This window comes from Marmota monax, unplaced genomic scaffold (assembly GCF_021218885.2).
Source record: "Marmota monax isolate L192 unplaced genomic scaffold, Marmota_monax_Labrador192_F-V1.1 WCK01_AAM20220418_F8-fsc00126, whole genome shotgun sequence".
NCBI classification, from domain to species: domain Eukaryota; kingdom Metazoa; phylum Chordata; class Mammalia; order Rodentia; family Sciuridae; genus Marmota; species Marmota monax.
Window position 1 is genome coordinate 1,704,926 of NW_026695245.1, and position 27,001 is coordinate 1,731,926.

Here is a 27,001-nt window from a genome sequence, read left to right on the forward strand (position 1 = left end):
ATATAAATACTTTAACTCCTTGTTTTCCTTTTCCCTTCCCTTCCCCCCTTCCTCTCCCCCTCACATTCCGGTCTCCCCTCCCTTCCTGAGTAGTAGGGATTGGACCCAGGTGTGCTCTGTCACTGAGCTATATCCCTAGTCGTCTTTAGTTTGAGATAGTCATGAGGAGTTTCCAAGCCTGGCCTTGAACTTGCAACCCTCCTGCCTTAGATTCCCAAGTTGATGGAGTTTCAGGTATGGGCCATTGTGCCCAGGTTTTCCCTTCATTTTACACAAGTAGAATCTTGTGTACGCACACTAATCTGTACCTTGTTTTTTTTTTTTTTAAACTATATATATATATATGTATATATATATATATATATTTTTTTTTTTTTTTTTTAATTGAAAGGGTTTATATACTCATTTCAAGTTGTGGCTTTTCTTAAGTATTGACATCATTTTAAGTCATTGTGTATGGTAGTGATGTTCCGAGACTACACAAAACTTCAGAAAAATATAATTCATATTTGTTTTTGGTAAATATAATGTTGACAAATTTCTCCTATGAAGCTTTTATTCTTTCGTTTTTGTGATAGTATTCTGTTTTCCTCCCCAGCTGTTTAACTTAACATTTTTTGACATGTTCATCAGTGTTAATGTTACATTCTTGAACATTTTCTCACTGTATATTTTTGTTTCTGGGAGATTTCATCCATGCTGTTCCTTTATTTATTATTATTTTTTTAATTTTTTAGTTGTTGATGTACTTTTATTTATTTTTATTTATTTATATGTGATGCTGAAGATCGAATTTGGTGTCTAACACATGCTGGGCAAGTGCTACTGAGCCACAACCCCAGCCCATGTTTCTTTTATTCTTGACTTTAGTTTCCATTGATACATAGATGATCCTCATATATGGATTTTATTGCCCAAGTGTGAGACATGAATCCAGCTTCCATTAGATATATGCATTTGGGTGTTCTATAGACAAGACTCTTTTCTCCTCAGCCTGCCCTGTGTTGTTCTCTGCTATAAAAAGTTCACAGCCTGTATTTTCATATTTCCTATTGCAAGTGAGTATGTCAAAAATAGGATTATTGTCTCAATCCTCTCCCCTTTCTTTTACCTGCCCACAACTTGGTCTCCAAGTCTTTTTTTCCCCTTCTTCTACTTGGCATCGAGCTGCATAATAAAGGGCATCTAATTGCAACATTTAATACTAAAAACAGGAAGCAGGTTTACAGGTGAAATGTCTTTGAAGTATTTGTAAGATTCAGTACAAATTAAGGCATCAATATTTGTCTGATCTTGAGGTGAGACTTTGTTGAGAACAAAAGCAAATGAGAAAACTACAGAAAAATCTGATTTGACTCCTTTACAAATGCAAAACAAACTTTTGCTAAAAATTCTATAAGCAAAGGACAACAAATAGTTATTCTACAGTGTAATAGGGTGCGATTTTAGAAATACTGTGTATTTAAAGTATATTTGAAATAGTGGAAGAGGTTATTAATTCTTTGATGAGGGGCTATTGAGGATAAGGGAAAGGTCCCTTATCCTTTACATTCCAAAAGTGTAACACTATATTTTGTGGAAAATTATAGGGAGAATTTTACCATGTTAATTATTTGCTGAATAGTATATATAAAATTCAGAAGATTGTCTGATTGAACCTTGGTATGTAAAGATGTTGATAGATCTTACTGTGTATAATAGAAATGTTTATGTGTGCATGTGTGTTTGAAATTTCTTTTTCCTTTTTTTTTTTTTCCAGAACTGTATTAAAATCAGAGTAGCTTCTACATGTATTGGAAACCTAAAGATTATCCCTTGACATTAATTGAAAACAATAGATCTAGTTCATCTTTACGGGATATATAGCTGACAAAGAAACAATAGCAACAACAACTAGATACTAGAAATTAAGTAATTCACTATTATTGGCACAAATAACAACAGTATTTGTACAGCTAGGTGTGGTAGTCTACACCTATGATCCCAGTGGCTGGGGAGACTTAGGCAGGAGGTTTGAGTCTAGTCTTAGAATTTAGTGAGACCCTGAGTAATTTAGCCAGACCCCATCTCAAAATAAAAAGGACCGGGGATTGTGGTTCAGTGGTTAAATGCCCCTGGGTTCAAATCCCAGCACCCTGCTCCCCGCCCCCCCTCCAAAAAAATAAAACCATAGTTGTAAAAAATTATTTATTGAAACGTTGTTTATATTAGCAAAACCAACAAACTGGAATAAGTGTCAGCATTGAGGATGAGTTAAAAAGTGAATTTTAACTATTCAGTTAAATTCTACACTTTTGAATGAGATCACTATATACTGGTGAAAAGTAATGTCTACATTAGAATAAAATCACAGAATCATGTTTCCCTATTTTCAAAAAGTAACTGTTTATATCTGAATTTTTAAAAAGTTTCTGGAAATGTGCAAACCAAGTGTCGAATGGTTCCCATATTTATTATTTCTACTTTTTATAATGATCATATATTTTGTAATTGAAACAAATAGGCAGATATAAAAATCATATAAACAATGAAAGTTTAAGCACGTATATCTGTTCTGGTTTTGTTTGTTTATTTGTTTTTGGTACCAGAGATTGAACCTTGGGGCACTTAGCCATGGAACCACATCCCAAGCACTTTTTTACGTATTTTTTTGAGACTGAGTTTTGCTAAATTGGTTAGGGCCTTGCTAAATTTCTGAGTCTGGCTTTGAACTTGCCATCCTCCTGCCTTATCTTCCAGAGTTGCTGGAATTATAGGCTGTCTGTTTCTTAATGTGTGTTATTATTAACAACTTTAAGATGTGTGGTATTATTAACAACCACAGGCGCCACCTGTTGTTCAAACCTGTAGCTCTAGGGACTCTGGAGGCTGAGGCAGGAGGATCACAGGTTAAGGCCAGCCTCAGCAACTTAAGCCGTAAACAATTTAGTGAAACCCTGTCTCAGAAATTAAAAGGAGCCAGCATGGCTGGGAAGCTGAGCCAGGATGATCATCAGTGCAAAGCCAGCCTCAGCAATTTAGCAAGACCCTGAGCAACTCAGCGGGACTCTGTCTCTAAATAAATACAAAAAGTGCTGAGGATGTTGCTCAGTGGGTCGAGTGCCTCTGGGTTCAATCTCTGATTACCTACCAACCCCTCAAAAAATGGACTGGAATGTAGCTCAGTGGTTAAGTGCCCCAGGTTCAGTCTCCAGTACCAAAAAACAAAACCTAGACTCTCATCTTGCCATACTTTAGGAGTGGAGTATTTTTATCTTTATTTATTTTTTGTGGTGCTGGGACTATAACCCAAGATCTCATCATTCTAAGCACATGCTGTTCACTAAGGTACATCCTCAGTCCTTTTTTTTTTTTTTTGGGTGGGGGACTGGAGATTGAACTTAGGGGCACTTGACCACTCATATATGCAGCCCTATTTTGTATTTTATTTAGAGACAGGGTCTCACTGAGTTGCTTAGTGCCTTGCTTTTGCTGAAGCTGGCTTTGAACTCATGATCCTCCTGCCTCAGCCTCCCCAGCCACTGGGATTACAAGCGTGTGCCACCCCGTACCACTCTCAGTCCTTTATTTTTGTTTTCAATTATATTCTGGCGAATTCCTCAATTCTGGGAAGAGTAGGGCATTTACTTTTTGTTATTTAATATTAAGTGAATTTGGAGTGACTGTTAATGAATATCCTGGTTTTCAGAGCTGAGATAAAATGTAATGCTGGAGTTGATGTGTTAGATGTTTTCTGTTTCATAAAAAAAGAGAAAGATTGAATTTAATGGAAACCTGGTGTTAAAATTGGGGAAAGTATAGTTAGTAGATGAATCAGTTTCTGTGGCCTGAGCCCTCGGGAAATTTATATAATCATCATCTTTTAAAAATAAGTGGAAAATATTATTAATGTAGAAGTTCATCTGGTAAGGTTTTATGGTATGACTGAGTTCTCCATTAGGTCCTTTTTTGGGTGGGACAAGATGACATGTCAAGACTATTAAAATAAGGAACTGAATTCATTAAGTCTAAAAATCTTGCTTAGATTCAAGGTTAGCCATGATGGCATCCTGAAATTTCTTATGAGAATAAGTGAGGATAAGAGGGGACCTTCCTTAATTGTTTCCTATATGTGTAGAGTTCATTTTTAGGAGACTTACTTGGGACCAAGATGGGGTTTTGGAGCCTTTCTTGATTGGCTCAATCATTTATCATTTATGTGTAGAGAAGTTATTAAATATAGAAAAATTTTTATTATATTTCCTTTTTGAATAATTTATTTTTCAATCGTCTATTTGTGTGTTATTTTAGTGCCTCCTTGTGGAGAACTATATTAATGACAATTATATTAAAGATAGTTATACAACTGAAGGATTATTAAACTAAAAATTATGTTGTGGTGATATATTCATATTCTGAAGAAACATTGAAGATAATTTATGGTTGAGATTATTTATAGTATTATGGTAAATCTTTTAAATTTGAGAACTCATTAATTTGTTTACAAAATATTAAAATGTTCTATGTGTCAGTTAATAGTCATTAGGTACTTTTGAAACATAAGTGAACAGATCAGTCTTGGGTTTTATATTCTATCAAGCAAGGCAATCATCATAATAAATAAGTAGATCATTAGCATGTTGGAAGATAAGAGCTATGGAAAGGGAAAAATAGAACAAGAGTGGTGTTTTGGAATACTGGAGGTGGGGGTTGGGATTTGCAGTATGAAATGGAGTTAAATCTCATTGAGACAGTTGACATCTGAATAAAGACTTGAGGAAGAGTGTTTTGGAAGAGAAAACAAATAGGAAGAGTGGTCCTGAAGTAAAACTATCTTTGACTTGTTAAAGGAACAGCGTGAAGGTTGTTGTGGCTGGAATGGAATAAATAAGGAGGTGTGGACAGGTGATAGAGTTTTGTAGGTGTAGGACAGATGATAAAGAGTTTCTGAAATTGGAAGCTGTTGGAGGATTTTTGAGCAGAAGAATGAATTGATACATTTTAGCAAGCCCATTGTGACTACTGTTGAAGAATTCAATATAGAAGAGCATAGATTGAAGCAGATAGTTAAATTAGGAGACTACAGTAATAATCAACATAAGAGATGTGATGGTGGCTGCATGGGGTGGTGGTAGAGGAGGTGATGGTAGAAGTGGTTAAATTTGTGGTATATCTTGAAATTGAGGTCAAAGAACATGCTGATAATTTAATGAGGGGCCAGGGAATGAGAAAGAGGAATTACAGATGACTCCCTGGTTTTCACCTGAGCAACTGGAAGGGCGAAATCGCTGTCACTGAGTTTAGGGATAAGACAATTTGAAGGTATGATATAACAAGAATTAATGTCTGGTAGACTTCCAGAGGGAGATGTGAAGATGGAATGGGCAATTTTGAACAGTTAAAAGCAATGTAAATTGCTGAAAGATACTGGCCCCTTATTTGATTTTGAACTGTTGTTTATATATCCAAAAAAAAAATTTTTTTTTTTATTTTTGAACTCTAACACACAGCAGGGAAGACAATCACACAGACATATTTGAAATTACAGCTATAGTAAGTTCTGTGAAGAAAGGTTACCTGGGACTTTGGGAGAAGACAGTGGGGGCCTGATTATTCTGATGTTCTGACTAGGAGATTTTCTGGTGGATAGGGCTGGAAGTAATATTAATAATTCACAAAAGTAAATCCATTCACTTAAAGTGTGTAGATACATGAGTCTCTACAAATCCATGTAACTATCATTACAATCAAGTTATGGAACAATGCTGTCATCCCAAAAAAGTTTTTTAATGTTCATTTCTTTCTGGTTTTTATATGGGCTTTTAATAACATTGATTTGTAGGAGTTCTGTATATATTCTAGAATAAGTCTTAGTACGCTGCATATATTGCATATATATTTTTTTTTACTTTGAAAATTGTGTTTTTATTCTAATGGTGTTTAATTAACTAGAGTTTCTAGTTAAAATGAACGTTAATTTATTAGTTTTTATGGGTAATTTCTGTATCCTGTTTAGGGAATATTTTCCTCTATCAAGGTCATAATGATAATGCCTATTTTATTCTTAAAGTGTATCTATGTTCCATTGCAGATTAAATTTGTGTATAATCTGGGCCAAGAATTAAGATTCTTCTCTCTTAGTTGTTGATGGACCATTTTATTTATTTGTATGTGGTATTGAGAAACGAACCTAGTGCCTCACACATGCCAGGCAAGTGCTCTATCACTGAGCCACAACCCCAGCCCACTTCAGGTTCTTTTTTATTCCTATTATATGCAGTTGATCTAACATCATTTATTGTAAAGATCATTTTTTCACCATTGAATGTAAGATGTTTTGTTGTTATTGTATATGTGAGTTGTTCTCAGCTGTTCTTTTGGTCTATTTATCCTTGCATCAACCCCATGCTTCAGTTATGGTAGTTTATAATATGTCTGCATATCTGGTAGTATTGTTCTTTCTTTAAGACTGTCCTGTCTATTCTATGTCCTTTGAATTTCCATATACATTTTAAAGTCAGCTTGTGAATTTCTAGGGAAAGCTTGCTGCGCTTTTGACAAGGATTACATAGAATCTGTAGGTCAGCATCAAGGAAGCTGATTATAATATTGAATCTTACAGTGTTTCAGTGTAAAGGTATCACGTATCTCTTGTTACGTTAAAAAATGTTTTTTAATTTAAAAAGTTTTTATTTTATTTTTAAATGTATGCAACTGTCAAGGGACCCTTATATACTCTTTAAATTTTTTTAATTGTTTCTTTTAGATATACATGACAGTAGAATGTATTTTGACATATCACACATACATGGAGTATAACTTAGTCTAATTAGGATTCCATTCTTGTGGTTGTATATGATGTGGAATTAACACTGGTTGTGTATTCATTCCTACATGAATGTAGGAAAGTTATGTCTGATCCATTCTACTGTCTTCATATTCCCATCCCCACTCCCTGCCTTTCATTTCCCTTTGTCTAATTCACTGAACTTCTGCCGCCTCCCCATTGTGTGTTAGCATCCACATATAAGACAGAACATTTGGCCTTTGGTTTTTTGGAATTGGTTTATTTCACCTAGCATTATAGTCTCCAGTTCCATCCATTTACCTACAAATGCCGTAATTTCATTCTTCCTTGTGGCTGAGTAATATTCCATTGTGTATGTTTTTATATCACATTTTATTTATCCATTCATCTATTGAAGGACACCTAGGTTGGTTCCATAGCTTAGCTATTGTGGTTTGAGCTGCTATAAACATTGATGTGGCTGTGGCACTCTAGTATACTGATTTTAAGTCCTTAGGGTATATGCTAAGGAGTAGGATGACTGAGTCAAATGGTGATTCCATTCCAAGGTTTCTGAGGCCTAGAGATTCAAATTTTTGGATCATGTTATATATAATGTCAGTTTTTAAATTTCATTTTGTAATTGTTAGAAATATATAGGAATATAGTTGACTTTTTAATATGTTCAGCTTGTATCCGGTTATCCTGCTATAGTCACTTATTTTAAATATGCACTTACTCATGCATCAATGAAGATAAAGTTGTTTTCTTTTCTAATCTTTATTTTTTATTCTTCTACTTCATTTCTATACTTTATAACATTGATTTGCTTATTGGTTATTTATTTTGTTGAATACAGTTCTTGTTAATGAATATTCTTATCCTATTCCTCAATTCAAAGGGAAAGAGTTCAATATTTCATTTTAGGATATTGTCTGTAATAGGTTTGTAAGTTAGTTTTTTTCAATGAAGAACGCTATTGTTTTGGTTTTTGTCACATTGAGGTTTGAATCCCATGCCTTGTGCATACTAGATAAGTGCTTTACCACTAGGCTTCCCCCTAGCCTCAAGAATGCTCTTTCTTTTCTTAACTTTGGAAAATTTTTGTTACGAGTGGGTATTGAATTTTATCAAATTATTTTTCTTTATATATTGATGGTTATCTAGATTTTACTTTGGTAATTTGGTACATTACATTAATTAATTCTCAAAAATTAAATCACTTGAATCCTGGAGTGGAGCCCATTGGTTTCAATGTAATCTGGATTTGATTTTCTAAAATTTTGTTTAGCATTTTTGTTATTTATAGCATGAGAATGTGACCTGTGTATTTCTTCTTGTAGTAATATCCTTGTCAGATTTTGGTGACCTCAATAAAGAGTTGGCGGTCCCCTTAATTTTTTTCTCTGGAAGATTGCAAATGATTAATATTAGAAAATTTTTATTATCTTAATAGTTTAGAAGTGAAGCCATCTATATCAGGAGATTTCTTCAGGGAAGATTTTAAATTATGGATTCAGTTTTTTAAACAGGATTATTTAGATTTTTTTTGGTCAATTTCCCAAAGCTATATTTTTCAAAAGAATTTTTCCATTTCAAGTAAATTATCAAATGCATTGTCTAAATTGTTCTTTGTGTCCTCTTAACATCTTAATTTTCTCTTATTTGCTTTTTATTTCATTGACCTTAGCTACTGTAGATAGCTTTTTTCAACTTCTTAAATACACATTTTAAATATATAACTTATCCTGTAAACATACCTTAAACTCAGTCTCACAAGTTGATTCAGTTTAATCATTTCTTATTTCCATTGTGATTCCTTCTCTGAGTAATAATTTTCTATTGTTGGCTACTAGTTTAATTCTACTGTGCTCAGAAAACAGTCCCTATATTTTAGTCTTCTGTGTTTGTTGACCTGCTTTTTTTGGTCTTGTGACTTACTAGGCAAAGTGTGTTAAAATCTCCAGCCATTATTATGAATTATTCTAATTCGTTGAACCTATATTAGGAGATGTATACAAATTTGTGATTGTTAAACATTCTCATTGAATTTATCCTTTTATCATAATAAGGCATAGCCCTCTATTCCCAGTGATCAGTCAGTTGTACAATAGTAACATAACATTGTCATCATGCTTTTGATTAATATTTACATGGTTATGTCTTTTTCTTTTAAATAATCTGTACTCTTGAATTTAAAGTATCTTGTAAACAGTACTTTGTGTGTTTTTAAATCCAATATAATGTAATATAATCTTTGCTTACATGGCAATTAAATATTAGAATGAGTTTATGAATATTTAATATAGAAGGTGATATAGTAGGAATTGAATCTTATCAACCAGACATTTGCTTTCTATTTGTCCCTTTTTTGTCTTTGAATTAATCAAGCATTATTTTTTTCTATTAAAGTTTTAGCTATCTACTTTTAATGTTTTAAGTGATTTCCTTTGAGATTATATTCATCACTAATTTTTTAGATTCTTGTGTAGATCTATACTTTTAAGACTTGCAGAAAAAAAGGAAAGATCCTTAGCAATTTAACTTCATTTAACCTATTGTCTTTTGTGTTAATTTTACCCTGTATTCGTATTTTTATATATGTTTAAATCATACAAGTCATCATTAACTGTTATTTTAAATGTCAATATTAGTTTATATTCATCTATATATTTACCTTTTCTCATAACTCATCTAGTCTGTGCTTCTATGTAAAGTCATTTCATATAACAAATTCTTTTAGCTTTTGTTCATTAAAAAATATTTTTTTCATTTCCATGTCAGAAGGGATATTTTCTTCAATATAGAATTCTAAACTGGTTGGTTTGTTTTCTTTTTTCTTTGTCTTAGCTCTTTAGAGTTGTCATTTTATAATCATCTGTTTCCATTATTTCTGATAGAAAAAAATTCAGTGCTAATCTTATTGCTGCTCCATTTTCCTTGACTGTTTTTAAATTTTTTCTTTCGACTTTGGTTTTCAGTACTTTGACTGTGATGTGTTTAGGGTAGGGTTTTCTTTATATCCTCCTGAGATTTGTAGAGCTTCATAGTTCATAAGCTAGAGGCTTCTTTTCTCCCCCCCCCCCTTTCTTTCTGTTTTAGCTTTGGAAAATTTTTACAGTATTTTGCAAATAGTGTTGTGTTTTATTCTGTATCCTCTTTGTTATAACTCCAGTTAGGTGTGTGCTAGACCTTTTTATCATGTTTTCTGTGTCTTTATGTTCTTTTTTTATATTCTCTCTTTTATATCTTTGTATCATTTTTCTGTAAGTTTCTTCTCTGATCCTCTGTTTTGCTGTTTCCAACCATTGATTTCTTTTTTCCCCCGTTTTTTAAAAATTGGTGCATTAGTTGTACATAATGGTGGGATTTGTTGTTAAATATTTTTTACCAGCGCACAATGTAACAATGTAATTTATCCTGATCATTCCCCAGAATTTCCCTATTTGCTCCTCTCCTACCTTACCTTTCTCTACTCTATAGATCTTTCAATTTTCATTAGACCCACCCCCTACTACTTTTCTTTTCCTTTTGTCTGTTTAGCTTCCACATATAAGAGAAAATATAGGATCCTTGACTTTCTGAGTTTAGCTTATTTTGCTTAGCATAAGTTCTTAAATTCTATTCTCCTGCAAAAGACCCAAGTCTCTGTTCATCGATAAATAAAACTCCATTATTGTGTATATGTACCACTTTTTTTTATCCATTCATCTTTTGACAGACAGGCTGATTTTCACTTTAGTGATTGTATTTTCCAGTTCTAGATTTATATTTGATGGCCTTTAAAAAATTCTAGGAGTTTACTAAAGTTCTACATCTTTCCTGTCCCCTCACCTTTGAAAATATCAAGCACAGGTATTTCAAATTCTCTGTAACTCCAAAATTTGAATGAATTTGGTCTTTTAAAATTATTTGTTACTTCCTTTAGTTACTCATTCTTTTAAAATGTAATAAAATTTATTAATTTGTTTTTTGTACTGGAGGTTGAACTTGGGGTGCTTTACTACTGAGTTACATTCCCCAGTCTTTTTCATTTATTTATGTATTTATTTAAAAAATATTTCTTTAATTGTTGATAGACCTTTATTTTATTTATTCATATATGGTGCTGAGAATCGAACCCAGTGCCTCACACATGCCAGGCAAGTGTGCTACTGTTGAGCCACAGCCACAGCCCTATTTTTTTATTTTGAGATAGGGTCTTGTCACGTTGTTGAGGCTGGCTTCAAACTTGCCATTCTTCTGCCTCAGGCTGTCAAATAGCTGGAATTACAGGTGTGCACTATCCATTCCCCAGTTTTATCTTAAGATTAAATTTATAAAACATAACTTTCATCATTTTAGCCATTTTAAGGTGTATAATTCAGTGTTTGTTTTTAGTATATTCACAGTGCAGTCTTAAGTTCAGAGCACTTCCATCACCCCTGAAAATACAACTCATATATGATGTCAGTCAGTCCCACTTCCCCTTTTTCCCCATCCTGTGGCAACAGCTAATCTTTTCTCTCTTTCTCTTACTTCTTCTGGACATTTAATATAAATGGAGTCACACAACATGTGGCCCCTTTTGTGTCCAGCTCCTTCCACTTGGAATATTTTCAAGTTTATCCATGTTATAATGTGTGTCAGTACTTCATTCCTTTTCTGTGAATGAATAGTACTCTATTGTATTCATGAACCATATTTTGTTTAGCCATTCCTCAGTTGGTGGACATCTGCGTTTTTTTCCCATCTTTTGACTATTGTGAATTATGCCATTGTGAATGTTTGTATACAACTTTTGTCTGAATGTGTTTTATTTCTCTTGAATAAATACCAGGAATGGAATTGCTAGATGATATGGTAGACATACGTTTAACTTCTTGAGGAACTGCCAAACTGTTTCCCAAAGTGACTATACTGTTTTACACTTTTCCTAGCATATATGAGAATTCCTGTTTCTCTACATTTTAGCCAACACCTACCATTTGGGTAGTTATTATTATTATAGCCATCCTATTGGGTGTTGGCCATTTATGATGGTTTTTTAAAATGCCTGTGATTTATGATAAAATGTCAGACATTGTGGTTAGATAGGATTGCATACCTGAAATCCCAGTTACTTGGGAGGCTATGGAGGAGAATTGCAAGTTTGAGGCTGGCCTGGGCAATTTAGTCAGACTGTGTCTCAAAAAATTTTTTTAAAAAAAGGTTGAGGATGAGCTCAGTGGTAGAGAACCCCTGGGATCCATCCCAGTATTTAAGAAAAAGGGCAAACATAACAATTCTAGAAAGTTAAAGATTGTGTTCTTTTCTTCTAAAGAGAATTAAGTTTTCCTTTGGTATGAGAAGTACTAGGAGATCACCTTGAGTATTGAGGGTTCATTAAAAGATTTATAGGGCTAATCTATTTCAGTTTTGACCTTAGTCTGAGGTGAGGCTCTTCTGAAATCTGGAGAGCTGGAGTTGTTTATGAAGTCCCCTCTAATTGAATGGGCTATACTCCAATCTTTTATCTACCAAGCATTAGGCAGTAGCTGGAATCTCTGCTTGGCTCTTTGGCCTCCTAACTGCTGTTTTCTAGTAGTTGTCTTGAATTTTTCGCTTTCTGTACTTTTCCTTTTTGGGGGACTTTATTCTTTAATTTTCTGCCGATTTTTTAAAAACTGAGTCATTCCCCCTTAATCCAGAAGAATTTCTCCTTTGTGTTTTGGCACTTTTTACTCCATACACTGCACACTCACAGAAAAAGCCAAAGAAATTGGGGAGCTGGTCTTTTAACATTCTTCCCCTTTTTCAAGAATTGTAGCTTCTGTTCCTCTTTGGTTACATAGTGCTTTAGTGCTTTTAGACAGTTTTTTTTTTTTTTGCACTTTGTCAGGATTTTATCACTTTTATTAGCAGAAGGGTTAGTTATTACTCTTAGGATGGTAAATAACAACTAGTGATGTTTTATGAGTTGAAATACAAATAAATAACCAGGTTTGAAAGCATGATAAGTAAAGGATAATTAAAAGTAAGATATGTAATAGACTTGATGTTTGGTTTTTGTATGTGTCTGAAAACTAAACAAGGTTATTAAGTGTTTTAAGATACAAGTTGGATAAAAAATTAAGATGAGAGCTGAAAAGAAAATACTTATTAAACGCCAATTATCTGGATTTAGTAGTGACGAAATTAAAATTCTAACTTTTGTAGGTGCTATCAAAGTAGTACCTGCTATTTCTTTTTTAAAAAATAGTTATTTTTTTAATTGTAGATGGACAGCATGCGTTTGTTTTATTTGTTTATTTTTATGTGGTGCTAAGTATTGAAGCCTGTGCTTCACACATGCTAGGCAAGCGTTCTGCCACTGAGCTACAGATCTAGCCCAGCACTTGTTATTTCTACACTATGAGCTATTCATTAAATGATTGGAGGTTTGAGTGCATGTGTTGGCTAAAGAATAACATATATATCTGTTAAGTGTTTCAGAGGCAACTGTGCTGACAAAATCTGGAAAGGTATAATAAATAACTGATCAACAAATATTGTGGAAAAAATTTTAAAAATAAAGCAAAAATAAAAAATGTGGAAGAAAGTTACTGGATTGGACATTATGTTCAGATCATGGGGAAGCAGAGAAAAAAGACAGAAAGTAGATCTGTAAAGAATAAGTCCTTCTAACCTGTAGGGTTAAAAATAGATATTTGGGAAGAAACTAACCATTTGCTTTCTCCACCAAAATGTTCCCAAGATGGGAGCCCTGTGTTGCAGACTGTCTTGTATCTATGTTTTTCCTTTTGCCCTTTTGTGAACTCTCAAGGTTAGTCAGTGGTTTTCTTGAAAATTTCATTAGGAAATTTGCCAAAGGCATCCTTTTGAGGCAGCTGTCTCTGTACCCTTGGAGGCCATCAGTAATGTTTCCAATCTATAGCAGTAGTCGACACAAAAATATTGAACTGAACTATTATCTTTGTGTTTTAAAACATTATTCCATTGCCACCACTTTTCTTTCTGCACCTCAAACAGTATAAAATATGTCATATTTTTGGACCTCTGGTCCTTTTATATTTTTTATTATTCTCCCTTTTCAAGTAAAAATAATGATTAGTAAATATTTTCAAATATGTAATGAAAGGAGAATTAATTTTTAATGTTATTTAAATAACAATAGCTACATTAGAAATCCTTAGTAAATAAATGAATGAGAATTCTGTTTGTGTAGAATGTTAACATTTTTGCCATTGAGATTTTATAAATTAAAATACACTTTAATTGTGGTCTGTTTTTGTCCTAAGGTGCTCAAATGCTAAGCATCTTGTGAAGTTTTGGGGGGTATTAAATATGATATTTATCAGTCCATGATTAAAATACATTAGAAGAAATTGAAATGCATTTGTTGTTTTGTTTGTCCAATTTAATAATATAGTCAACTGTTATTCCATATACATCTTTTATACATTGGTGTAACTGTTTCTCTTGTTTTGCTAAACTGTCTTCTTTCAGCCACCCACACAGAATATGCCTATGGGTCCTGGAGTGATGAATCAGAGCGGCCCTCCCCCACCTCCACGCTCTCACAACATGCCTTCAGATGGAATGGTAGGTGGGGGTCCTCCTGCACCACACATGCAGAACCAGATGAACGGCCAGATGCCTGGTAAGTTTTTCTCCTCTAAGACATTAACACCAGAGTTGCTTAGCAACTGAAATGACATGGGGGCTCAAGGGATACTAGATTGTTGATGACAAAACTGCTTTGAATGCCCCCGAGTACAAGCTCTCTTAGAGTTTGTTAGCTACAGAGCTACGTGACCTGTATTCAGTGTTTATCAGGCTGCCCTTGGGCTTTGATGTAGCTGACACACAGCATTCCTCTGATGAACAGAACTGGCTAAATTTAGTCTGTCTGAAACTATGCAACATAGTTGGCTTTAGAAGCTTTTTTTGGGGGAAAAGTCATTGTACCATGGCTTAAGAAATAAAATATGTTTACAAAAAGGTATTCTAACATCCCTGAGTTTTTATTTACTTAAAAATTTATTGATCTCTGAAGCAGTATCACTGAGAAAAACACATGGGAAAAAGAAACAAACAAAAACAAACTCTAAAGTGCTGGTGTATTTAGTATTTCTTCATAGATATTACTGATGCTGAATCAGGATTTTTATGAATACATATGTTTTTAGCATAACATATGGAAATTGATTTTAAATCAAAATTAAAAGCTAAGAAATAGTGTAAGCTTTCTCATGTATTTTGCCATTCTTGTTTCTCTTTATCCATTTAACTTTAGAGTCACTAGAATGGTGTCTTTTAGGCCATGGGTGCTTATTTAGTTATCGTTTGCTGAAAATATCTTCAGTTTGTGTAACAATAGTAATGATAGCTATCATTTTTGGCAGAGTATTCTCTACCTTTAATACGAGAATATTTTTGCTTTCTAAAGACAAAGACTATTTTCAGTAGAAAAAAGCAAACACGACTAGCAATAAGGATAGTAAACTTAAATCATAGAACAGTTTATTGTTAAAGTTAATAATTAGCATCCTTACGATAGTATCTTTTCCAGCTGATTGTGTTGTTGGTAGCATTGGTTCCAAGGACAACAGATATAGTAAAAGAAACAAAGGGGGAACACAGAGCAAAAGAGGCAAGGTAGCCTAGTTTAGAAGATTGATGTGACACTAATCATGTAGGAGGTAAATGCTATTTCATTGGCTCTCTTATTTCCTGCTAAGACTCTCAGCATTGATGGCTCCCACACAGTATGGAAGTAGGAATAAAGACAGAACTACTTTTTAGTTTGCAGTTAGATTGTAGTCAGGAGAAAGCTGTTTGTTTGCTAAATCCACATTTAGCTTATTGGGACACATTGTTTTTAGAACTGTAAGAGCAGTGCTAATACAGATTAGTTAGGAATTCTGGGATTTTGATGGTAGTACCTTCGATCAGGTATACAACATAAAGGTATGTGTAATTATATTAGGTATATAACATATCTCCAGATAACACTGAAGCCCAAGACCAAGTAAGCATTTGAGAAGTGCACAATTAATATTATTCTGACATTTTGTTTTTTTTTTGGTGTAAGGCCATCTGAAATAGTTACATTCTTTCCATAACCCAGAGATTATCAACCATTTAAGACTTGTATTGTAGAGCATCTAAAATAATAGTTAGGGGACTCTCCTAACAATAATAGCATCTAGTCACCCTTTTTAATGTGAACACTAATTTTAACTTGGCTCTTAATTTCCTATTTTAGTTCTAATAGGTTATTTGATAATTTAAGTTTCAGAGATACTTATGCCATTTGATTTTGGCCACATAACCTCTCAGTCCCAGTTCCTTTTAAAAAAAATATTGATTAAAAAAACAAAACTAGGCTGGGCATGATGGCACATGCCCATAATCCCAACAGCTGGGGAGGCTGAGGCAGGAGGATCACAAGTTCAAAGCAAGCCTCAGCAACTTAGCGAGGCCCTGTTTCAAAAAAAAAAAAAAGGGATGGGGATGTGGCTTAGTGCTTGAGCACCCCTGGGTTCAATTCCTGATAACAAAACAAAACAGAACAAACAAAAAACCCCTAGATAATACATGATCATGCAGCCAAAATAAAAAAGTACCAAGGTTTATAGCCCTTAACTCTCCAAACTCTGAGTTCCAGAGAGGCATTGGTTATCCTTCAAGAGGTCAAGAGGTTTTTCTCTTTCTTTGTCTCTACCCAAAAATTTTTTTCTTTTTTTTTTTTTTGTACTATTCTTTTTAAAAAAACAAACCATAGCACATTGAATAGTCTTATATGTCTTCTTTCCCTCTTAAAGATTTATCATAGAAACCATTACTCTATTCATTGTATAAAGAGCTGCCTCATTCTTTTTGGTTACTGCATCATGTATTTTTTGTTTTTGTGTTTGTTTTTTATGGATATACCCTAACTTATCTGAACCGTTTTCCTTTTGATAGAAATAAATGTTGTTTCTTGTATGTTGATAAGTTGTGCTGCCATGAATATATTTATAAAACACGTATACTTTTTTACATACTTGTACCAAATATTTATATAGAATAAATTCTTAGAACTGAAATTGCTGGGTTCAAAGTATGTACATTTAAAAATTTGATAACCTTATTGTCAAGTTCCTCTATAAAAAATAATACTTATTTACATTTATTTTCTCTGTGTAGTACCTGAAAGTGCTTCTTTAAAATATAGGTTTATTAAAGTTGATTTTTGAGAATCTAAGGTGAAAATTGTATTTTAGTTTTTTTAAGTAAAGCAATCAGTCATTCCTTGTTTACGAATCTATTCTTAGGTTTCTTTGAGCTTTTTATTCATGTCTTTCATTCCCCCCCTTTTTTTTGCTTAATATATTAGGTAATTAGTTTGATTTATGACATGTCTTCTGAGTAATTTTTTTTTAGTTTATTTATTTATTTATTTTACAGGGGGATCACTGGGGATTGAACCCAGGGACACTTAATCACTGAGCCACATCCCAACCCTTTTTTTTTTTTATTTTAGAATTTCATTAAGTTGCTTAGGGCCTTGCTAAGTTTTTGAATCTGCCTTTGAATTTGTAATCCTCCTGCCTCAGCCTCCTGGGCCACTGGGATTACAGGCATGTGCCACCACACCTGGCTCAAATTTTATATATGTGTGTGTATATATATATATATATACACACACACACACACACACACACACACACACACAGACACACACACACCCATAATTTTTCAGATTTCACCTGGAATTTTTATTATTATTATTATTATTTTATTTGTTTTAATTAGTTACACATGACAATACAATGATCAAATTTTATATTTCAATTGTTTTTGGTATCAGGGATTAAACCCAGAGGTGTTTAATCACTTCACTGAGCCACATCTCCAGCCCTTTTTATTTTTTATCTTGAAACAGGGTCTTGCTAAGTTGCTTAGGGCCTTGCTAAATTGGTGAGGCTGGCTTTTAACTTGTGAATCCTCCTGTTTCAGCCTCCTGAGCCCCTGGGATTATAGGTGTACACCACTGTTTTATCAATTTTTGTTTTTAAAGGTGTGGAATTTCTAGAAAGCATTTTCCTCCCAAGATTATTTTAAAGTTTCTCCTTTTTGAGATTCTTTAATATGGTTTCTTTTTTCTTCTTTTTTAATGTTTAAATTTTTTATACAAAGTAGATTAGTTTTATTGGGAGAAATGAGGTGATCCAGCTAATTTTTTTTTTCCAGATGACTACACCATTGCCACAATACCATTTACTGAATTAATTTTTTTGTTGCCCACTTATACTTAATATCACTATATTATCACTTACCTTACTATGTATTTGGGTATATTTTAGACCCTATTCTGGTTGGTTGATCTGTTAATCTATTCATTCATATTAGTTAGTACTACATCTTTAATTACTCCAGCTTTATGTTTTGCTGTCTCATAAAGCTAGTTTACCCTTATTACTCTTCTTTTTCAGAGTATTCTTGGCTTTCCAAATACATCAGTTTCTTAATCTCTAAGATGGGAATAATAGGAATATTCACTTCACAGTGTTTTCTATCATTCATATGAGCGATTTATTTGCTATTAAATATTCAAATTATTGTTTAGTGTATGACTACAATGATGAAAAAAACCTACAAATAGCTATTTTAGGTACTTTTGTATAAACCATCTCTTTAACTTTCAATATTTTGGTTCTGATCATTTTTCTTCAAAGGGCCTAACCATATGCCTATGCAGGGACCTGGACCCAATCAACTCAATATGACAAACAGTTCCATGAATATGCCTTCAAGTAGCCATGGATCCATGGGAGGTTACAACCATTCTGTGCCATCATCACAGAGCATGCCAGTACAGAATCAGATGACAATGAGTCAAGGGCAGCCAATGGGAAACTATGGCCCGAGACCAAATATGAATATACAACCAAACCAAGGTAATTAAGCTTTGTTCTATACTAGCGTGCTGTGTTACCCTTTTAAAGTACATACTTATATCAGGTTGTTAGCTGATTCATAAAAAATTAAGTAGTAAGAAACAGTCATGCTTTTAAAAAAAGGGGAATGTTGAGTTTGAAGCTAGATTAAATCTTTTTTTTTTTTTTTTAAAGATTCTAAGTTTGGATATTTTATTTTTGAGAGAGGAGAGACAGAGAGAGAGAGAATTTATTTATTTATTTTTGGTTTTTCGGCGGACACAACATCTTTGTTGGTATGTGGTGCTGAGGATCGAACCCGGGCCGCACGCATGCCAGGCGAGCGCGCTACCGCTTGAGCCACATCCCCAGCCCCTAAATCTTTTTTTTAACATTTATAAATTAAATTGCTGAAGTTAGCTTTTCAAGTTTTAAAAAATTTGTCATTTGAACAATTTATTAGGAGATTTTTATATTATTGAGTTGTTTTTAAAGCAAATCATTGAATAATCAAACATTTTGTTTAGAGCTAAAAAAATGAGAAAATATAATTTTTGCCTTTGCAGGTACACCTTCTTAAATAAATCTGCTCTAAGGTTCATTTTACTTTTTAAGGATATATTAGTTTATATTACTTTCTTTGGACTTAGTGAGGGTTTGATATTAGAATGTTCAGTGGAGGTGCTGCTCTACTCTTCTTAGAGTGGTCTGAGTCCATTAAAGTTTATTACCAGTCTCAGAGAGTGAAATTGTTATCATGTTTCTCTTTTAAGTATCCTTGAATAAAAACTAAAAACCAGTAAATGGTGCTTTGTTCTGCTAATTGCCTGTTAAAACATTTGGCATCTTGCCAGCGTAAAGTTATTTCACTTACAAAATGTGGTGAGGTTAAGAATATAAGAAAAATTAAGTATATTTGAAATAAAATTTCCTAGATCTGATTATAAAAAATAGATTACTGAAATGTACTCAGATAAAGAAAGTTAATGTTCTACTGAATTATTTTATGATGAAATACTATTTAATTTTTAAATATTAGTACAGAAAAAAGTATAATTTTGATGAGAGATATTGAAAACAGGTAATAGACTAAACTGTTGGTATAGTTTTACAAAACTGGTGTTTGCTCCATTTTTCCCCCCTGAAGTTCTTTAATGCCCATTATGAAGTATTTTCTTTCTTTTTTATTTTTTTTATTTATTTCACTTAAAGGTTCAAAACAATAGCAAGATCCAGTCAGTGTTAAATCAGAAGGAAGGTCATTCAGATATATCTGAGAGAGTGAGACAACTGATGATGATTTTGATAGCAACTATAATGATTCTGATAGCACACTTCTTAAAAACCTATAGTTAGGGAAAGATAGGGTGTACACAGAAATGTATGCCTCTATAGGGTAGTTTGATACAGTATGAAGTGATTGGGGAAGAAGAAAATAAAGCAGTGAGCATGTAGAAATTAGTTACTATTTTTGGAGAAAAAGGGTCAAGATATTCATAGCAATTTAAAATGTCATTTTATACAAATGTATCATTTTTCTTTTTACTATAGTACTAATATTACTTTTTGCTTAGTTCTCATCATTCATGAGTTTCTGGATAGAAAACACAGATTATACAAAAAATAACTATGTAGAGGTGTGATTTGAAAAACCAAATACTTTTCAAAGGAAAAAAATATGGAAATTACTGAGGAAATTCTGTTTTTAAATGTCTGTCTTGGGTACAAATAAAAAATGTGCTTTTAAATTTTGGTATCTCAGAATCAAAAAACACCAAATAAAATTGTGATTCTAAAAATAAAGAAAATTTAGAAAAGTTATAGAGTATTCTGGCAGCATCCAATTTCTTTTTTGGTTTTTTGTTTTTTTCATTTTTGGTACCAGGGATTGAATGCAGGGATGCTTAACCACTGAGTCATATCCCCAGCCCTTTTTATTTATTTACTTTGAGAGAGGATCTTGCTAAATTGCTTAGGACCTCATTAAGTTGCTCTGGCTGGCTTTGAACTTAAGATCCTTCTGCCTCACTTTCCTGAGCTCCTGGAATTACACTTGTGCACTACTGCACCCATTTTCTTAATCATATGAATTCTTTAAAAAAGCATTAATTATATGGAACCTATTGTATCAATTGTTTAGCATGATGAAAGTTTTAGTAATGAATTTTTACAATTCATTTCTTTATAAAACATTTTCTTAGGTAGTTTTTACAAAAAAAATAAGGTATATATTTTACATTAAGTATGTTTTAGTTTAGACCCAGTTATGGTAACACATACCTGTAATCCCAGCTACTTGGAGGCTGAGGCAGGAGGATTCCAAGTTCATGAGTGATTAAGTGATTACCCTGAGTGATTAAGCCAGACCATATCTCAAAATAAATATAATTGAAGGTTTGGGGATATTAACTCAGCAATAGAGTACTTGACTAGAATAAATGAGAAATGGTTCAGTCCCCAGTATTAAATAACAAAATAAGGATTTATTTTTGTTTTTTGTTTAGACCTAACTGGATGGAAAAAACTCTGTAATAGGAAAAATGTTTGCCTTTTAATAGTTTCTCACATTTATTGAAATATTAAGTGTTCTTTGAGTTAAAATTAAAATGTTAAAATCTTCTTTTGAATAGCCTCGTATTTCAACACATTTATCTCTATCAGGAAATGCTAGAAAAATGTTAGGAGTATTTAATAACTTTTTTATTAATGGGGTTATGAGTCATGGAAAAGAAAAACTTATGAAATTTCTTATAGCTCAGTGGTATTAGTATATGGTTTGCATGCATGTAAGTTTGATCCCCAGCACAGAAAACAAAACAACAAAGAAACCTGTGGTAAGTGACAAACGGAAAAAAAGGAATAATTGAAGAATTATGTTTTTAAAGAGAGCTATTTAAGTGGTAATTATTTAGTATATTAAATTAGTAGTATTAATATAACATTAATATGTTAATAATTATTGAGTAGTTAGTAATTAGCCAATTACGGATTATATGGTAGTAGTTTTCTATCTTTTTTTCATGTTTCTGAGGATCCATTCCAGGGCCTTAGAAATCATGTAGACAAGAAATCTACCACTGAACTATGTCCCCAGACCCCAGTATTAGTTTTGTAAGCAAACCATTGCAAATATAGTTACATTAATGCTAGTAGTTTTGAAGTGATTTTGGTTTTTAACCATACTTGCAGATTGCTCTAAGAATTCAAACATTTACCCTAATTTTTCTCTTCCTTGCCTTCCTCTATTTCTGTCTCTCTTAATATCAAAAGTGAAATTAAGGAGAAAAAAGTAAATTCTAAAAATCTTCTTGTAATTTGGGAGTAGATTGAAATCAGTGCAAAGGATAGATATTTTACACAGTTATAGTTTATCATTTTGATTGCTTGAAGACAAGAGAGATAGTCTGCTAATTTACACTAGTAGCTACAATAAGACATACAGAGTTTAGTGATATAGTAATGATATTATTTCCAGTAATAGAATAATGGAAGTTCTTTGTGCTTCATTATTGAGCTTTTTAATGTTTACTGGATTTTTTTTTTTTTTTTCTGTCATGGTGTTGCAGATTTGAACCTATGGCCCTAAGCATGCTAGGCAAGTGCTTATCACTGAACTGCATTCAACCCTTGGGGGCGAAAAGTCAGTACAAGGGCTAATATAACAACAAAATGGAAACCTATCATACAAAATATGTCATTTTAAAATGCTGCACAAAGTCAGGTGTTACGATTTTTCCTGTACTCCCGACTTTAGGGAAGTCTAAAGCAAGAAAAACACTTGAACCCAGGAGTCTGAGGCCATTCTGGGCAACAGTGAGAACCTGTCTCTTTAAAACACATAAACACAGAGAGTTGACCCCACTGAGTTTACTAACTATACATTTTGTATTCATAGTTGTTAAAAAAAGAATATCAGCAATTATTGTTTTTTGAACTTTTTAAAAAATGAGCTTATATGTAGTGGTATATTATAATTGTCTTTTAGTTTATTTGTAGTGACTTACATGTGCTTAGGAATCTAGAAAACTGAAGTGTTATTTTTTTTAAGTTGTAGATGGACATGATACCTTTATTTTATATATTTTTTATTTTTATGTGGTGCTGAGTTATTAAACCCAGTGCCTCACACATGATAGTCAAGTGCTCTACCACTGAGCCACAACCCCAGCCCCTGAAGTTTTATGATTTTCTTTCTTAAACTTACTGCAGAAGGTTCCTTTAATGTAATAGGCAATCCAACCTATACTTTCCCATGTTATTTTCACTATTATCTATCTAGTACATTGATCATCATTTTGAACCTGAAGAGAACCAGATTCCTAATAAGCTTACTCCTTTGTAGAGCAGAAACTTCACCAGAATTCAAAAAACTCTAAAAAGGTAGGAAATTGGTGTTTACTGCCATTTCCCTAAGTGCTGAGAATAATGACTGAGGTTAAATAATACATCTATTCCATGAATAGGAATTGGAATAAGATGTCATGTGATAACCTAGAAAGACAGAGTTGGTGCATTAAAAACGTTTAATAAAGCAACAGATACATTTATTGGAGTATAGTCAAATAAGAATAGGAAGACCTTCTGAAGATGACCAACAGTTATATTTGATAGAATCAGCTTATTTTTCATTCCCAGACATTATTAATTGTAGCTTTCCTTATTTCCAGAATTTTACTAATTACGTATTCAAAAGGAAAGGGGGTGTCACCAATTGTTACATTTGTTTTACAAATTCCATGTAAATAATTCTTTTTGAACTCATATATCTTGGCAGGATCTTTGGACTAAATTGATTACTTTCTTAAAGTGAAAGATTAAATAATGGTGCATTTAAACATCCTGATTCACTGATTGCATAATTTCTAAAATATCAGTTGGTTAGAATAATCAAGTTTTTTCTTTTTAAATTGCCACAAAAATTTGAGATTGTTTTATCAACTGTCATTTTATTCATAGCATCTAGTTTATTTCTGGTTTTGGTTTTGTTTTGAACAGTATTAAGAAAGTCTTGATTCATTTAAATGGTAAGTTCCAAATCCATCATTTTTAAATACCATGCTTTTTATTAGTGTGCTCTTTGATTAGACTGATTCAGAGGCTTGACATTAGAGTAGTAGGACAGTTTAACATTTAATTCTGCATACCTATTGTAATAGGTATGTTTCCTTGTGCCTTTTTGCTATTAGTATATATAAATCTACCTCATTTCTAAAATAGTATTATTATTTGTATGAACCTAGAATATATTTTAGCCTAACTATATCTACTTTTAAAACATTTTTCTAGTCTTTTTATTATTACAAATAATTCAGGAAGAAAAATTTTTGTTTGAATAGTTGTGTTAGATTTTCATAAGACAAATTCTGGAATAGAATTGTCAGGATAAAATACATGAGAATTTAAAATATTTGAGAGAAGTTATTTTCAATAAAGATGTAAAGGATGTGTGAGGTCACATCCCTAGAGTATATGGAAGTGCTGATTTCACTACATATCTATGGTATTAATTTTTTTAATCTTTGCTGAACATATAAAAACATATATATATAAATATATATATATATATATATATATATATATATATATATTGTATGCCCAAGAGCATTCTACTTCTGAACTACATCTCAGTCATTTACATTTGATTTTGAGACAGGGTCTTGCTAAGTCTCTGAGGCTTTCCTCCTGCTTCAGCACCATGAGTCGCTGGGATTATAGTTGTGCACTGCTGGATCTAGCAGTCCTCTTAACTTTTATTTCTTTGATTATTAGAGAAGATTCTGAACTTCTTCAGTTATTTGCCATTTGTGGGTTTTCTGTGAATTGCCTCTTCATGTTCTATATTGTGTGGTTTATACCTCCATTATTAATTTGAAGGGGTTCTTTATAGATTAAAGCTGTTCAAATTATATGAATTTCACATAAGTCAAACATTTTGTTCATTTTTAAGGTATGGCAGTTTAGTTTTTTGAAATGGTTTATTCCAGCAGAAGGATTCTGAAAATGATAATATTATTTTCATGAAAAAAAATATAGTTATTTTCTAATTGTAGAAGAATGTTGATTCTAAACTTTCAAAATTGTGGCCTAGATTTTAGTAATTATTGGTAAAATGCTTATTCAGCATGCTTATTAGCATATTAACAGGTCTGAGATTCCCTACAGGAAAGAAACCAATTTGATTTGGTTACCCTAAGTATGTTCACAATGGAACTTTTTCTTTTTTAGTGTTATTACTTAAAAAATTAAGAGTGTTGACTTAAGGGAGAAGTGAGTGTATTAAAAGCTATGGTATTAGAAGACATACATTATTTAACAAGTAGATAATAGGAAGGAAAAAAAATCTGACGATTATTACCACATTTTAACATGGAAGCTTAGACTAAATAGGACTAGCTGGTAAGTTGGGAGGGAAGCCAAGAGATTATAGTTTCTTAGAAGCTAAGGTACTAGTTTTTAAAATCAGAGAATTGTGTGAGCAGGTGAGGTGAGGATTGAAAAATAACTTGGATTTTATGACAAAGATGGACAGTTTTATGGAGGGATTGGGGCAGAAGCCTGACTGACATGTTCATGAGAAAATTGAAAGAGAAAAAATGGTAACAGTGAGCACAATTATTTCTAGTTATTTTTTGATACAGGAGGGGTAAAAAAGGATTAATAGCCAGAAGATGATATTATGTCAAGAAATATTTTTTAAAATGTGGGAAGATGTTAAGTCTTGTATTATATGATAGGAATGATACATTAGAGGGGAAATTGATGATACAGGAGAGAAAGATGAGGCACAATTGCAAGAGCCATTCATTTGAGTCACTGTGAGGAATTAGATGGTACAGTTCCTAGGACTACCCTTAGCTCTGAAGCTAACTGAAATTTTAGTCAATTGTGAAATTATAGGGGATGACCTCCTAGTCTGGCCTTATTTCTGACACCAATTACAAGTTCAAGGGTTCCCTAAACCATCCTCTGGTTCAATCATGTCTTTGGAAGGATTCACAGAACTCACTGAGTGCTGTTACACTCATAGATAGAATTTATTACAGAGAAAGTATACAGATTTACATTAGTTAAGGCAAGAAATGCATAGTGCGGAGCCCAGAAGTGGTACCCAATGCAGTGTTTACATTATTTTCTCCTGAAGCAGTCAGGATGCTTTCTCTCCTGGCATGGACATGTGATGATACAGAGTATTGCTAACCAGTAGGGTTCATCTGAGCCTTGATGTTAAAAGATTTTTTATTAGGGCTTTATTATGTAGGTTTAACTGATTGCCCACATGGTTGATCTCAGTCTCTAGTCATAATCCCTGCTCTATGAATCCATATCATAATCCCGAGTCAGGAGCTATAGGAATCCCCAATTGTTTGTGTGTGTGTGTTTGTGTGTAATATAATATACACATAATATACATATATCATTTAATATAGTAATAAGTATTGTGATGTTATGTAACATAAAATAATTACTTTTAGGGGTTGAAATTATAGGGGATGGTCCCTAATATTGGCCCTCACTTTCGTGAAATTATAGGGGATGGTCCCTAATATTGGCCCTCACTTTTGTGAAATTATAGGGGATGGTTCCCAAGACTGGTCACACTTCTGCCTTGATGTTACTGAATATATATACTGAATATTAAGTATGACATAGAAAATTTAAAATGAAAAATATTTTAAATACTCCATGTAAATGTCATATTTGATCTCTAGTGTTTTGGTTGAATGAGAATTGTGTATACCTTCATTTCTTTTCACTGTTAAAATCAGCAAGTCTCTGAAATACTGCTAATATTGCAAGTTTCTGTTACAAAGAATTTTAGGTTTATTATAGCCATTACATTGTAGTTCAGACTATATATTTTGTTTATACCTTTGAATCAGTATTGCCTATATTGAATAAATTTTTCAAGGTCATGATTTTTCCCCTATACATTTTTTCTAGTTATAAAATAATGTTTAATATGAAAAAAACCTAAAAATACAAAAAACAAAACAAAACATAGAGCACAAAATAAGGATGATCTCTAATCTTGGTATGTAAGTTTTAAATTATTCCTTAAATAAGTCCAGTTAAGTATAGTAGTCTGTACTTAGGCTATTTGTAGCAGCAAACTTATAGTTATGTAAATGTAATTATTTATAAATATTTGTTTATTTCCCCCTAGACGCTTCAGTTCTTAGAAATCAGGAACTGTGTTTTGTTTGTTCACTATTTTGTCCTATTTGTTGATTGACTGATTAGCTAGATATGTGTTCTCCTGCCATAACAAGTTAGATAAATTAACTTTCTTCTTTCTGATATTGTCATCTATCAGCTTTCATTCCAAGAATGAAACAAAGAAGGCCTTGTT

At 32.7% G+C, this 27,001-nt stretch overlaps 1 protein-coding gene across 3 annotated transcripts in view; it reads left to right on the forward strand.

Annotated features, from left to right (window-relative positions):
- Positions 1 to 27,001, forward strand: part of Ss18 (SS18 subunit of BAF chromatin remodeling complex) — an 84,747-nt gene that overhangs the window by 31,406 nt on the left and 26,340 nt on the right. For all 3 annotated transcript variants that reach the window (XM_046433425.2, XM_046433434.2, XM_046433442.2), the window contains exons 4-5: positions 14,234 to 14,387; positions 18,451 to 18,672. In XM_046433425.2, the coding sequence (XP_046289381.1) occupies positions 14,234 to 14,387; positions 18,451 to 18,672 (376 nt within the window). The remainder of the gene's footprint in view (positions 1 to 14,233; positions 14,388 to 18,450; positions 18,673 to 27,001) is intronic.